At 38.1% G+C, this 16242-nt stretch overlaps 1 protein-coding gene across 1 annotated transcript in view; it reads left to right on the top strand.

Annotated features, from left to right (window-relative positions):
• slc35d1a (solute carrier family 35 member D1a) overlaps positions 1-13567 on the top strand; it is a 51995-nt gene extending 38428 nt beyond the window's left edge. The window contains exons 9-12 of the mRNA XM_063064183.1: positions 2104-2171; positions 4769-4847; positions 9206-9288; positions 10103-13567. Of these exons, the coding sequence (XP_062920253.1) occupies positions 2104-2171; positions 4769-4847; positions 9206-9288; positions 10103-10211 (339 nt within the window). The 3' untranslated portion in view covers positions 10212-13567. The remainder of the gene's footprint in view (positions 1-2103; positions 2172-4768; positions 4848-9205; positions 9289-10102) is intronic.
• The last annotated feature ends 2675 nt before the right edge of the window (positions 13568-16242 follow it).

Genomic DNA, 16242 nt, shown 5'->3' with positions numbered 1-16242 from the left:
ATGTGGAAGGAAACCACAACACCCGTGGAGAACGTACAACCAGCAGTAAGAATCATTGTCCACTCATTTGGCCCATATACTCCATATACCTTTCTACCTAATTTCTATTTGTAGTTGCGTTCCCTCACACATTTATGTTATAATTCCAGCACACATTGTATAAATTGTTGTTGAATTTGCAGCTTTAGTTCATATGATACACCACTCAGTACATCTTAGAATCAGATGATGACCAATTTTTGACCATTCTCGGTGTTGAATTAACTATTCAACTTTCTTGTCTATTTCAATGTTGTCTCTAATATTATGAACTTTATTTTTCAAATATATCCTTTGATGTGGTACCCCATATAGAACTAGGATATTGGATGTTTCAGATTTAGATCCTGGGATATTGCGAATAAAATTGCTGTATTGTGAAGCAGTATGGACCTTTTTAGGAATTTTATTTTACTTTTTGTGAATCATGAAGAGTTCTAGGAGAAGGAAAAGTAAAGAAACTTTCACAAATAACTCCTCTGAATTGGAGGGAATGGAATTTGCTCTTTAAGTTTGTCTTTTGTTTCAAGGAAGTATAGTTGATGATTCATAAAATGATTTATCTTGGATAATATTTTAAATTGTATTTCTGCCTAAAAACTGTCTTAATACAAATGAGTTAATGTTTGGCAGATGCACACTAGGTCATTTGTATGAGGCCTCAGCTTATGGCTATTTTGGCACGATAGAATAGTTGAATGTATTATATAGACATGGTGTCTGCCCAGTTGGAGTGTGAAAGGTATGACTGTGTACCTTTTTTAGCGGGAAAATGTACTGGGGAGACTAGTGTAGAATAGAACTTCTGTTTTACTCTCAAGGGGTGGTTTATTTGAGTGTGTTCCTAGCAGGTACTGTAACAAATTCTCAGTTAAGAGTGGTGGGAATTTGGGGGACAGAAGGGGAGCAAGAGGAGTGAAGCCAAAGTTTTTGTGTCTAGGGATCAGGGATCAGGATTTTGTGTACTTTTATTTGTAACATGACTAACGAAGCTGTGTTAAATTTTGAAGCGGGTTTTAAGAGATAACATTTGTTGCCTTACGTATATTTGGAATCTAAGAGATTTACATTAACTCACCCACAAAGTGTTGATCAAAATGCCCAAAGGTATAATCTCCTTGCATTGATCTGGCAGTTGTAACTCGGCCAATTAGAGTATGGTAATATATTGTCTTAACAAAGATTTATGTGCTGCAGCTTGTATTATTTTGAAAGGATGGCTATTCAAGTATATGAAGACAATGGTATCTGGAAAAAGGTTAGCAAGTGATGTAAAGAGAACGTTAGAAAGCATCTCCGTATACAGAAGTCTGCTGCATGAGAGGAAGGGACAGTTAATTTGGTCTTCAAAAATGAAGTGGTACATCTGGCTCTTTATCACCAGTAGGTTGAGTAATCACCTGGCTTATCCACTCAGCCATAGTCTCTTCATTCCGTGGCCACCTCCGTTGCTGTGTTCATAAGTTAGTTTTGTCAGTTTACATTGTATGTTGTGTTAAGTTTCATTGTGTGTTTAATGAATTATATTGTAATATCCTAAGCATTAATTGTTTATAATAGAAAAATGACAGTAAAACCAAACCATGCCATATAAAATTGACTCCTTATTCTGTTAGCATTTCTGTTTCCAGGAATGTATCCTGAGTACTAAGTGCACTGACCACTGACCTAGTATAATAGCTAGGTCCTTCAGGGCTAGCTCAGAGCTAGTGCTGCTAAGCCAGCCTTGGTGATTGCCATTAAAGTCTCCCACCCCTTGTGTGTACTTACTATGTTTTTGCTGCTTTCAGTGCTTCTCTGTTGCCCAATATGGAGGAACACTGATTCATCAGTAAAGGATAGGTACAAGGATTCCTTGCCCATGTTTGATTTGATGCTTTGGAGTTGCTCTTGAATAGCTCTTGGTATCATCCCTCCTTCCTGTGTACCATTACACTGATGCACCTCGTAGTCTTGTCAGTTAAATAAATTATTTTGTACGATTACATTATGTGGTTCATCAAGCAGTAATTGAGACATATTTCACCTGTAAACTTCACTTTAAGAAATTGTTTTATTTCCCAGGCAGTCAATTTTGAAGGCTGGTCAAATGAAATGTTTGTGTCACAGTATCTGCTGTCCTGTGTAATGGGGTAAGTGTAATCATGTACATAAACTCCTCTAAAGAAATTGGCAGGTTTATAATTGTATAGCAAACAGTAGATTCCACTCCATTTCTTCTCCCACTGAGTGATTTCCAGTTAATTCTGTTAGAGGGGTAAATGCTTGTGAACCTCTTCATCATTCGATGTGATACTCTATGGGCTGTGCAGGTTCTAAGACTATTCAAAACATTTCCAGATAAGGTACCAATAACAGCATTCATTTAATCAGAGGTATGAGGCCAATAAATAAAGAATTGGAATACTCCTGAAAATTATGCAGTATCCTGATTATTTTTTTTAAAAAGTACATATGCTAGCATTGGATGAGGGGGCAAACAAGCTTTTATGCTATTTATAATCAGATTCAATACCAAAGCATATTGTTTAACCTAACATGTCAAATATTTCTGTTTGGGCAAGTTGTTGGTGAGCAAACAACAGGAATTCTGCAGATGCTGGAAATTTAAGCAACACACATCAAAGTTGCTGGTGAGCGCAGCAGGCCAGGCAGCATCTCTAGGAGGAGGTACAGTCGACGTTTCAGGCCGAGACCCTTCGTCAGGACTAACTGAAGGAAGAGTTAGTAAGAGACCAAATCTCTTACTAACTCTTCCTTCAGTTAGTCCTAACGAAGGGTCTCGGCCTGAATCGTCGACTGTACCTCTTCCTAGAGATGCTGCCTGGCCTGTTGCGTTCACCAGCAACTTTGTGTGTTGCTTGTTGGACAGCCGTTGAGTTTAAAAGTGGAAATCAGCACGATGTTACTAGCTTTTGGAAAACGTAGATTTAATTTAGCACCTTTTGACATATTTGGTGAACTGAAATGGAAATGGGCTCATTTTGCATTCCAGGCTAATGCTACACCTTGAAGCAGCCTGTTGTGATAACTGAAACTTCAGTCCTTCTGTCATTCTGGTGAATCTGTGCTACAGTCGCTCTCACATTGTGCCCAACACTGAACACTAATTCAGAGGGGAGTCTGATTAAGCACATGTACAACTGAAATGCATCCTCCTGTGTTGTATCCCAGATCACTTGAGTTAAAAGTCAATGTTGCATTAACTTATTTGAACCTATCCTTGATGCTTAAAATGTCACACTTGTCTCTATAAAATTAATTGGCTTCTTTGAGCTAATTTTTCTTTATTTTAAATAGCATTTTTTTAAGTGTAATATTTTAAAAGTACTAACATTCAAAGTCTTAAATGTGTGGTTACATGTTTAAAAGCAGGGTGCTAAGGGATTTTTCTCCAATTGTCAAGATGATTAGGGGTGTACTCTAAAGTCTGTACTGGTGGTTCCCTTGTACCCTGTAAATAAGATGAAGAGAGAGAATTGTATATAATGGTTTGGGTCTGCAAGAATTACTAGTTCAAGGTCTCATCACAGCCGACCTCCAGAAGCGAGTCACTTTACCGCAAGGTACCATTTTTATCAAGTACAATCTGCAGTGAAATAGAAGACCGAGTTGGGAAGAATCCATTGGAGTCATAGCAGATGTGATAAAAGGTAGTTATAGTTAATCTTAGAGTCCTAGATATGTAGTGCACAGAAAAATGTTCTTTTGGCCCACTTCATCCAATGCTAACCAAAATGTCTAACTACACTATTCCTATTTGCTCACATTAGGACCATGTCCTTCTCTCTCTTATCCAAGTACCTGCCCAAAACGTGATTGTATGTACTCCAACCACTCCTCTGAAAGCTTGTTCCAGGTAACCACCAGCTTTTATGTGGAAAAGCTTGCCCCTCAGATTTTCTTTAAATTATTCTTCTCTCAACTTAAAATAGTACCATCCAGTTCTGAAACCCCTGCCCCAGGAAAAACATTCTATCAATCCTATCTATGCTCCTTATTTTTTATAAACCTCTGTAAGATCACCCCTCAGCTTCCTACATTCCAGTGAGAATGAACCCAGTCTATCCATTCTCTTGGTAACCACAGTGCTCCATTCCAAACAACATTTTGATGAATTTCTTCTGCACACTATTCCTACTGCATCCTTGCTAAAAGTTGTGACCAGAACTGTACACAATACTCTGCCTAGCCAATAATTTGTATAACCTGTTGATCGAAGGAAATTCTTTCAGTTAAGGACATCACTGCAAGAATTCCTCTACATCTTCTTCAAAACCTTGCTGGCTGATAAATTTGGAAAATTGTTGCTTGTAAAGAATTTAATTCCAATTGCAGTTTCTCAGATGTAGTCTGTGCTAGTAAAAGGGAAGCCGTTAATGGTGAACAGGCTCACTAAAAGTTGGCAAATAATATTTTGGCCACAAATATTAGAGGTTGGCAACCTTCCTGGAAAATAAAAGTAACTGACCACCTGCACCTCACAGTTTTAACAAATGTGACATTACTACAATTAAATTCTTGACCAAGTGCATAGAACAAGATGTGCAATTTCCATTCAAACTCCATAATGCCTTACAAGGATATGTGACTCCTTGAATTTCTAATCTACTTTTTAAGTATGGAGCAAATCTTTATTTTAAGTATTGAGTATTTTAAAATATTAAAATTAAATTGTCATTTTGATTTTGTGTGCAGTTTGGGTCATTGTGTTTTGTTGACTTTGTAGGTTTGTCCTCATGTACTCTACAGTTCTGTGTACACAGTATAATTCTGCTCTTACCACCACAATTGTTGGCTGTGTTAAGGTAAGATGGGACAAAATATGTTAAGATTTCTTTAATATTTGGCATGCCCTTTCGTTTGTCTTTCAAAGGTCATATTTTGTATTCAGTGTGATTTCAGTTTTGTTTTTCTGTGATATCAACTTGTCAGTTATTCTGTAATACTTGATTTACTTTTGCTTGGCCATAGTATTGTTAAAAGGTGCAGAGGCATATTTAATCCTTTCTGACATGCGTGATCATTCATTAATGGAAAGCCAGGTATATGCTTTCACAATACTCCAATGCGATATCCAAGTCTTGAAACATGGAGGCTTATTAATGGCATATTTTTCTTCATTTTCAGCTAGTTCTGTTCGACGTGCTTGAATGCTTTGTAGTGGTGAAGGCCTTCTCTTTGAGCAGTTCCTTTGGTTAGGATGGGAGAAATAAAACTGCAGTATATGGCAAGCAGTCTACCCTAGTTCTGCCCTCAAATACCAGCTATAATTTGAAGTCAGGGCTTATTTAGGTTAATTACAGATGAATCCCATCCCATCCTTATACTGCTGAGAATCCCTGAATAATTGTCGAAGATTCCCTTCCAGCATTTATGTTCTGGTGAATTCTCTTTCATAACTACACCTAGATCAATTGTATTGCTGTTTACCACTAACAGGATCCACAGGTTACGTGATGTTCCAATTCCTAAGAGTAGTCAGTAATTTGAATTTTCCATAGGTTGGCAGTTATCATTTTGGGGAAATTGTTTAGTCATAGTCATACTTTATTGATCCCGGGGGAAATTGGTTTTTGTTACAGTTGCACCATAAATAATAGTAATAGAACCATAAATAGTTAAATAGTAATATGTAAATTATGAAATAAGTCCAGGACCAGCCTATTGGTTCAGGGTGTCTGACCCTCCAAGGGAGGAGTTGTAAAGTTTGATGGCCACAGGCAGGAATGACTTCCTATGACGCTCTGTGCTGCATCTCGGTGGAATGAGTCTCTGGCTGAATGTACTCCTGTGCCCACCCAGTACATTATGTAGTGGATGGGAGACATTGACCAAGGTGGCATGCAACTTAGACAGCATCCTCTTTTCAGACACCACCGTGAGAGAGTCCAGTTCCATCCCCACAACATCACTGGCCTTACGGATGAGTTTGTTGATTCTGTTGGTGTCTGCTCCCCTCAGCCTGCTGCCCCAGAAGTCTGAAGTCTTTAGCCTGATAGTCCTGTGTACTGATTTGCAAAGAATAGATGGGGAAATGTCCGATCTGAATGGTTACAATTCTTACCAGCAAGTCAACTATGACTTTTGTTTGTCTGAATGCAGCCCAGGTAGAATGACAGTGACCTGCTAGTCATCAAGTGAACTAATAGCAGTTCAATAAAAGGGCTTGTGTTTTAACAAGAAGTGACTTGCAGTTAACAATGTTTACTAGAAGGGAACACTTTTTTTCTGTATGGGTTATCTCTGCATTGTTTCCTGGTGAAACATTTCAAGTACCTTACCTGCAAATCGAGTCTGGAAGAATGTGTGTTTTTAAAAGTAAAATAAATCAGCTTTTTGTAGGTCAGGTCTTCCATAATCCAGGGACCTTCTGCATGCTGCAGTCTAATCCAGAACAAACTTGATGCGTATTTTAATATTGACTATACAGCACAGAAGCATTTCCCTTTGGCCTCAATTTCGCACTGTTGGCTAAGTTGCCTACCTATCAGCATTTGACCTTGTATCCCTCTAGACCTTAATATTAACAGTCTAAATGTCTTTTAAGCATTGTAATTATACCTGGCTCTATGGGTTCCTCTGGTAGCTCATTCCATATACCCACCATCCACTGTTTGGGAAAAGTTACCCCATGAGTCCCTTGTTAAATCTTTCTCCACTCACTTTAAACCTATGTCCTCTAGTGTTAGACTCCCCTATCTTGATAAGAATGCTGTGCCCATTCATCTTATTTATGTCCTCATAATTTTATATGCATCCTATAAGGTTGTCTCTCAGTCTCCTACACTCCAGGGGAAAGAACTCTATCCTTATAGCTCAAGCCCTCTGGTCCCAGTAACATTCTTGTGAATGTTTTCTGCATCCTTTCCAGAGTAATAATATTATTCTTTCCACTGAGCAACCACGAATGCACAGTATTTCATGTGATCTTGGCGATAATTTGTAAGTGACGTCACAATCCCTGTTCCCAATATCCTGACTGAAACCGTGTGCCAGACTTTCACCTTTTCAGAGAACAATATACTGTCCCATAGTTATCTCTGTTCTATAACTCTCTCTCCAGTGCTCCACTATTTACTCTGCATGTCTTGCACTGGTTTATCTTGCCAAAATGAAATACCTTGCACTTGGCTGAGTTAAATGTTATCTGCCATTACTTGGCCTACTTCTCCAGTTCATCAAGATCCTGTTGTAATTTTAGTTGACCTTCACTGTCCACCACACCACCATTTGGTGTCACTCACAAACTTACTAGCCTTGTTAACAGCATTGTTAAGCAACAGTGGATCCAACACCAGTCCCTTTGTATCCAATTGATCTAAATTTCCAGTCTAGCCTGCCATGTGGGACTTTATTAAGGCCTTGTTAAAATCCATCTTGCCATAGTGAATTCCCTTTCTCACCTCTTCAAAACAGAAACCCGTTCAAATTTGAGACATGGTTTCCATTGCACACAACCATGCTTGTTAGTATACAAATGCTGGTAGATCATGTCTTTTAAAATCTCCTCCAGTAACTTTCCCACCACTGAATTTTAGGTTCACCAGCCTTCAGTTCCCTTGCTTGTTCTTCCAACCGTTCTTAAATAAAGCAAAAGCATTAGCCTCTCTTCAGTCTTCTGGTACCTCATTTCTGGGTCTTTGGCTTTAGGAGCTTGCCCCTGAGCTGCTGAAATACGAAACAAAACGGCTTTACTTGTGCGCACAAGGTGTGTTCTTTTATAGGAAATTGCCTAACCCTGCTGTTCTGATTACCATTGCATTAAAGCCCAAAAGCAGGCTTCAAAAGTCATTCAATACTTTGAATGTTTCTTGCTAAATAAAAATGCACAACCAGGGACAGATAAGGAAGTTTTTCTGGTGTGAATATAGCTAGTTAGAAGCTGTTCTATCCAGTATAACAAACTTAACATTTTAATTTTGCCAGCAAAACTGCAAATTGTGCCCTTTTCCCTTCTGGCTGTCCTCTCCCTAAACTTGACAACAGATCAATATTGAATGTTACTCTGCAGTCAGAATTTAGAGTCTTTCATAACTTACAAGTTTTTTCCCATATTGAAAGACTTGGATGAAAATCATACCCTCATCTTCCTTAGACTTGCACGATGTATACTGCCATGTGCAGCTTCTTCCCATTTGAAAAATCTATAAAATATTTTTTGCTGTTCCTTACCCTGTCCCAAACACTTCATATTTTGTTTAAAAATCTTCATAGAATAATGGGAACTTTGAGGTGTGTGTAATCAATATCAGTTTTTGGTTAAAGACCAATCAGGTACAGCCTTGTCTGTGTGTGGATCCAAAGGTTCAGAATTAAGATGTCAAAGAACTATCTTCCCTCAGATGCCATTTGATTCACCAACAGTTCTTCAGTGTATTGAGCTACCGAAATTTGCACTAATTTGTTAATTGACCTTCTGTATACCTTTTAGTGTTTAGCAAATGTCCTGATATGATTGCTTTCCTGTCTTATTTAAGTTATGTCTTCTCCTTTCTATGTAAAGTCTTCCCTATAAAATGATCAAAACCTTTGCAAAGACATTGAGGGATATTTGGAAAGTAACCAGGCATAAGCTGGGGAGGAAGGGGATCAGGTATGATTGCACTGAGTGATGCAGCAGCCTTAAAGGGCCAAATGTCCTTCTCTTGTTGATATTTGGAAGCCAGCTGAAAGATGAATGCAACAGTGAATTCACTATAGGTTTGAGGAAATTTCCAAGCATAGGAAGAACAGCCCAAAAATGATACCATTTGAAGCATCAACTTTGTAATATTTAATGGAACTTCCTGACTACTGTCTACACTCTGTACTTCTCACTGCCTCCGTAAAGCAGCCAGAGAATAGAGAAGAAATAAAGTTGAAGATGAGAGTTTCATTTTGGCAATATTTAATGTTCGCAAAAATAACTTGCTAAAAATGGAATCAGCACCTAGCTTCCACTTTGATAAACAAACATGAAGTGCATTGTCTTTCAAAATGCATACTTAAGCTGTATTAGAAATCTTCCTCTGTTTGAATTTAAAAGCATTTTGATCATTCATTCTTTGTATTGCCATCTTGTTTCAAGCATGTCCAGTGGCTTGCTTGATCTACTTTCCTCAAGTTTATACACAGCGTGCGTTTTAGCATTCTAAAAAGCTTTTTTTTAAATATTTTCCATCAGAATATTTTGGTGACTTACATTGGAATGTTTCTTGGTGGAGATTATATATTCACGTGGACTAACTTCATTGGATTAAATATCAGGTTAGTGATGAGTTGGTATTTTAATCACTTTCCTCTGAAGTTTGGGAATCATAGCATTTGATAAAGTATTTCTGCTGTCATAGTTTGGAAAACCTAAATTTTTTTAATACTTCAATGGGCTACATTCTCATCTTGTTGAATATTCCCAAGTACTGGATGACAAATTGCTATATTTTTAACATACACTGATAGTAATTATCTGGGTAAATGTGCTAGCCATTTTGTGTCCTGCAAGGTGTCCATGAGGGGAATGAGACAAATTACTGGATAATATATTTTAACCAGTGGTAATTAAGGAATATGCTCAAGAACCCTTGATTTAAAATCCTCTTCCACATGATTGATTTGAAGATTGTCTTGTGCTTGTGTCTTGCATTGGGGCTTGAGTCAGATGACAAGATGTTTAGTCAAGTGCAAATCAGTTGTAACTGGATACCATTTTAGTTTCCAAAGTTTAAATAGTCATTAGTTGCAATGAAATCTGGGCAAATAAGAATGCATTTATCAGATTTATCATTTTCATAGATTAGTATTGTGCATATATTCTCTTGACTCTCCTCATGTTGGGTCATTAGGAGGAAGTTTGCAGACTATTGGAAGGACTTACTATGGCACAGTTTTCTTTAAGAAAAAGATGTAACAGATGCATTGTATAACACTCAGTTTAATAGGATAGAGTTCCTTTGAGGTCCTAGTATTCAGTTCATCTTCAAGCGATCTCTTTGGCCTGCCAGGTTCTGTAATTTTGCTAATTAAACTTGGCATCATTAATACATTGAGATGTCATCCTTTCAAATGCCTTTTGTTTTGACAGCATTGCGGGGAGTTTGGTGTATTCTTATATTACATTCACGGAGGAGCAGGTAACCAGGACATCAGGAAACAGCAGCAACACTGAATCCAAGGAAAAAATTGCTGTATGAGATGAGCATCTTAACAGATTAACTTTTTATTCATTTTAATTTTAGATTTACTTTTATCTGTAGTTATCCGTGTTTTCAGTTTTATTACAATGTTGAAGGACCAATTGAAAAACTAGTATTAAATGGCCTACTTAACCACGGTAGCTTATGACATTACAAATTCCCCAAGTCCAAAGCTCCAAATAGATGTCTCTATTTGAGGATCTTAATTCATTTGTTTTAAAGTATTTATTGTTTGTACCTAACTGTACAATAGCCTAGTGGTCTTGGAGATGGAAAATATTATGCCTAAAATCACTTTAAATAAATTCTCTGTCTAAACCAGGGGTTCCCAACTTGGAGTCCATGAGCCCCTTGTTTAATGGTATTGGTCCATGGCATAATAAAAGTTGCGAGCCCCTAATCTAAACTATAAACCATTGGTGGCGGGGTGGAGATGTGTCTCTACCAAAGGAGGTGTAAGGCGCTCCTTTCCTCCGCTAGCCTGCAGGTCATCATCAAGGTCATGTGAAGTCATGGGAGTGGGTTGTATGTGCATATCACAAGTTCTGGTTTGATGACCACTGACGCCAGTCATACAATCTCTGAAGTTTATTGATACTGGCTGGGGTCACCCAAATTGTAAAGACACTGCCCAGAAGAAGGCAATGGCAAATTATTTCTGTAGAAAAATTTGCCAAGAACAATTAAGGTCAAAGACCATAATCGCCCACTTTATTCAACTCAGCACATGATGATGAAACTGTAAAACTACCAATTTTAGTAACACTGGTTGAGTACCCTTATCCAAAATTCCAAAATCCAAAAGCCTCCAAAATCCGAATTTTTTTTGAGCGCTGACATGACATCACAGATGGAAAATTCCACAAGGCGCTAGGAAGGTTCCCAGGCAATGCATAAATCTCTGTGCATTATACAGTTCTGAGAAGTATTCTCACATATGTAATGAACAGAAATTAATGAAAAATAGAAAAATGCTGCATAAAGTGAAAATGAAGAAATGAATCATGTATTGAAAGAATGGATTTGTCAGTGAACGTATGTCATTCAACAGTATGCTGATCACGAAACAAGCAAAGATCTATCATGACGAACTGAAAATTGAAGGTAATTGTGAATATTCAGCTGGCTAGTTGCAGAAATTTAAGAAGAGGCGTGACATTAAATTTTTGAAGATTTAAAAGAAATCTTAAAATAGTGTCTCCTGATCATGAAGCAGCAGAGAAATTTATTGATAAGTTGCGAAGATCATCACTGATGAAAATCCAACACCAGAACAAATCTCCAATGCTGATTGTTTTTATACCTTACATAAAACTTTAGAAAGGTTAAAACACAAATAGTGTACTGTAACCTTTTAATCTAAACACGACATTATAGGTGAAGACTGAAAGCCTGTTGTTTGTTGTTCAACAGCTGATTCAGCTATTCTCCTGAAGCTGCTGTGCTGCGTTTGTTACCCTGCACACATTATATTTTCATTATGTTAGTAGTTTGTAGTAATTTTTACTGTTAAGTATAGATGTGTAATGAGCAAGTGTAAGACAAAGACTGCTTACCGGTGGCGTATAAATTCAGTCAGAAATGATGGTGATCGCAAGTTTTATATATAATTATATTCCAAACTCCAAAAATGTCTGAAATTGGAAACACTTTTGGCCCCAAGCATTTCAGAGAAGGGATACCTAACTTGTACTTCTAAGCAAAGGAAGTTGCGTGCCTATTGTTTTCAACATCTGTTTAACTTTTTTACTCCTGGATTGAGAAGCTGAGGGTGTCTTCTTGGAGCATTGGTACAAGTCAGCTGCCTCCTGCATTGCAACTTCCAAATTTGATCTATTAACAGACTGCTTGAATAAAATGGAAGCTGTATTTTTAATTAAGCTAAACTTTGATTCTGATAGAAACAAGATTGTTGTAGGAAAGTGTGAGTTAGTTATAAATTTATGATTTTGAGAAGGAACGATTGTTTTCTAGTTTCAAATAATAGACAATTACTTTGGGGAAACAACAATGTTAAGACAAATCTCTCATTTTAACACGTCATTTGCAAATCTCATAAAATGCCCAGAAATATCTTTGTAAAGAACTGTGTACTAATGCAGTTCTACCAAGCATAAAGCCATCACCTGGATGGTTTAGTGGAGAATTGTATTTCTTTTCAAAATGTGCTTAATGGTCTTTTGAACTGCCTTTTTTCTGCAATGTAGTTGATGGACATTGGAGAAATCAATCAAAGGATATAATTTGATTTGGTTGTGTTAAAACATTAAATTTTAATTCTAAGTGTACTTTAAATTGTAGCATCTTTAACATGAAGCCATTTAAATATTTTAGTGCTTTTAACAGAATCTGCTAAAGAATTTTAAATCTCATTAGAAAATGTTGACTCGTGTGAGAAATACTGATAGACCTGGTGAAACTCATTCTGTCTCTTGATCCATTGAATTCTAACTTGTCAGGAAATTAAATTGATGTTTCAAATTTAAAATTCCTTGTTCCAAATCAAGATGTCCCTCAGTGATTAATTATTCTCTACTCCAGGCAAATTTCTTGAAGATCTGTGTATTTGTGACAACTTCATAAAACATGAATATAAAGCCTATGGAATATAAAGCTTTTGAGAAAAATGTTAGCATGATTTCAGTAAACTCTGTAATTCCTAATGTGCAATATTTAATGAGAATTTCCTAATTTTTATTTTCTAAGATGCATGTTCTGAAAATAGTTTATCAAGTGACATTTGTCGATCTTGATTTTGTGAATACAACAAGATGAATTGAAATTCATGCACATTTACAGGTTAAATTGGTCCTATGGACATAAAGATCTGCACTACTCAGAATCAGTGACTCCTATTAAATTGTGGCAGCATTTTGTTTTTGTTCAGCACCAAGTCTAATTGGCTAACATTTCAGTGAAGTGTTCCCTTATAATTTTGCTTTGGTCCACCAAGGTGTTTAATGGCTGGTTTCCAAAATGCGTTTAATACTGAAAACAATTTGTATGCTGGTGTTTGTGGTCAGTAAATAAGTATTGTTCAATGTATGTAAACACTGAAGTGCCTAGATACTGAATTAGAGGTGAATTTATGAATATTTTTAAATGAAAATTTGTGTATTTAACCCATTGTAATGTAGATGCATTAAAATCTAGATTTTACAAATGTATATACTACCAAAACTGAAGAAAATGAAGCTTCTAGGTATTGCTTATGCAATTCCCAATAATGTATAACGCCAACTGTTCTACTTTGTTTTTAATTATTCCATTGTACACATTTTCATTGAGGGAAGTTTGGTTTACAAATATATTTTGTAACAAATGCAAACACTGCTGGCTCTGACTGTTTTAACTTCAGTGTAAGTCTATTATAATTCTGTATTCTCTTCAAGGTACATCTTACAGGTAGAGGTCATATGAAACATAAATGCAATATTTTATAAATCTTGCATTGATAGGTTTCAGTAATTTTGGAAAGGTTGTTAAGTGTGTTCAAGACAGATTCCTGTCACAGTATGTTGACAGGCTGACTAGGGGGAATGCCATACTAGATCTAGTATTATGTAGCAAACCTGGTCAGGTCACAGATCACTCAGTGGGTGAGCATCTGGGGGACAGTGACTTCCGCTCTCTGGCCTTTAACATTATCATGGAAAATGATAGAATCAGAGAGGACAGAAAAAATTTTAATTGAGGAAGGGCAAATTGAGGCTATAAGGCTAGAACTTGCGGGTGTGAATTGGGATGATGTTTTTGCAGGGAAATGTACTATGGACACGTGGTCGATGTTTGGGAATAAATTTGTCTCAGTGAGGAAGATAAAGAACGATAGGGTGAAGGAACCATGGGTGACAAGTGAGGTGGAAAATCTAGTCAGGTGGAAGAAGGCAGCATACATGAGGTTTAGGAAGCAAGGGTCAGATGGGTCTATTGAGGAATATAGAGCAGCAAGACAGGAGCTTAAGAAGGGGCAGAGGAGAGCAAGAAGGGGGCATGAGAAGGCTTTGGCGAGTAGGGTAAAGGAAACCTCCAAGACATTCTTCAATTATGTGAAGAACAAAAGGATGACAGGAGTATAGGTAGGACCGATTAGAGATAAAGGTGGGAAGATATGCCGGAAGGCTGTGGAAGTGAGCGAGGTCCTCAGTGAATTCTTCTCTCCAGTATTCACTAATGAAAGGGAACTTGATGACGGTGAGGACAATATGAGTGAGGTTGATGTTCTGGAGCATGTTGATATTAAAGGAGGGGAGGTGTTGGAGTTGTTAAAATACATTAGGACGGATAAGTCCCAGGAGCCTGACGGAATATTACCCAGGCTGCTCCACAAAGGGAGGGAAGAGATTGATGAGCCTCTGGCTAGGATTTTTATGTCCTCATTGTCCATGAGAATGGTACCAGAGGATTGGAGGGAGGCGAATGTTGTCCCCTTGTTCAAAAAAGGTGGTAGGGATAGTCCAGGTAATTATAGATCAGTGAACCTTACGTCTGTGGTGGGAAAGCTGTTGGAAAAGATTCTTAGAGATGGGATCTATGGGCATTTAGAGAATCATGGTCTGATCAGGGAGAGTCACTTTGTGAAGGGCAGGTTGTGTCTAACAAGCCTGATAGAGTTCTTTGAGGAGGTGATCAGGCATATAGATGAGAGTAGTGCAGTGGATGTAATCTACATGGATTTTACAAAGGCATTTGATAAGGTTCCACATGGTAGGCTTATTCAGAAAGTCAGAAGGCATGGGATCCGGGGAAGTTTGGCCAGGTGGATTCAGAATTGGCTTGCCTGCAGAGGGCAGAGGGTCGTGGTGGAGGGAGTACATTCGGATTGGAGTGTTGTGATTAGTGGTGTCACACATGGATTGGTTCTGGGACCTCTACTTTTCGTGATTTTTACTAAGGACCTGGCAAATGTTGGTGATGTGAATAGTGTAGAGGATTTTCAAAGATTGCAGAGAGACATCGATAGGATGCAGAGGTGGGCTGAGAAGTGGCAGATGGAGTTCAACCCAGAGAAGTATGAGGTGGTACACGTTGGAAGGACAAACTCCAAGGCAGAGTAAATGGCAGGATACTTGGTAGTGTGGAGGAGCAGAAGGATCTGGGGGTACATGTCCACAGATCCCTGAAAGTTGCCTCACAGGTAGATAGGGTAGTTAAGAAAGCTTATGGGGTGTTAGCTTTCATAAGTCGAGGGATAGAGTTTAAGAGTCACGATGTAATGATGCAGCTCTGTAAAACTCTGTTTAGGCCACACTTGGAGTACTGTGTCCAGTTCTGGTCGCCTTACTATAGGAAGGATGTGGAAGCATTGGAAAGGGTACAGAGGAGATTTACCTGGATGCTGCCTGGTTTAGAGAGTATGCATTATGATCAGAGATTAAGGGAGCTAAGGGTTTACTCTTTGGAGAGGAGGAGGATGAGAGGAGACATGATAGAGGTGTACAAGATATTAAGAGGAATAGATAGAGTGGACAGCCAGTGCCTCTTCCCCAGGGCACCACTGCTCAATACAAGAGGACATGGCTTTAAGGTAAGGGGTGGGAAGTTCAAGGGGGATATTAGAGGAAGGTTTTATACTCAGAGAGTGGTTGGTGCGTGGAATGCACTGCCTGAGTCAGTGGTGGAGGCAGATGCACTAGTGAAATTTAAGAGACTACTAGACAGGTATATGGAGGAATTTAAGGTGGGGGGGGGTTTATATGGGAGGCAGGGTTTAAAGGTCGGCACAACATTGTGGGCTGAAGGGCCTGTACTGTGCTGTACTATTCTGTGTTCTGTTATGTATGTTTTATGTTCATCTTATTTCCTGGTAAGTTTTACTACATGCTCTGCATTTAGAAAATAGTCTATACCTTTATTCCCTCAACCAAAGTGCATGACTGTGTACTTTCCTACACTGTGTTCTGTCTGCCTCTTCTTTGCCTTGTCTGAACTCTCCAGGTACTTCTGCAGACTCCCTGCTTCCTCAACACTGGTTGCCCCTCCACCTATCTTTATATTGTCACAAAGCCATTACTACCATCATCCAGAT

Source organism: Mobula hypostoma, chromosome 12 (genome assembly GCF_963921235.1).
Source record: "Mobula hypostoma chromosome 12, sMobHyp1.1, whole genome shotgun sequence".
In the NCBI taxonomy this organism is placed as follows: domain Eukaryota; kingdom Metazoa; phylum Chordata; class Chondrichthyes; order Myliobatiformes; family Myliobatidae; genus Mobula; species Mobula hypostoma.
The sequence above is the reverse complement of the archived record's forward strand: the minus strand, read 5'-3'. Positions and strand labels throughout refer to the sequence as shown.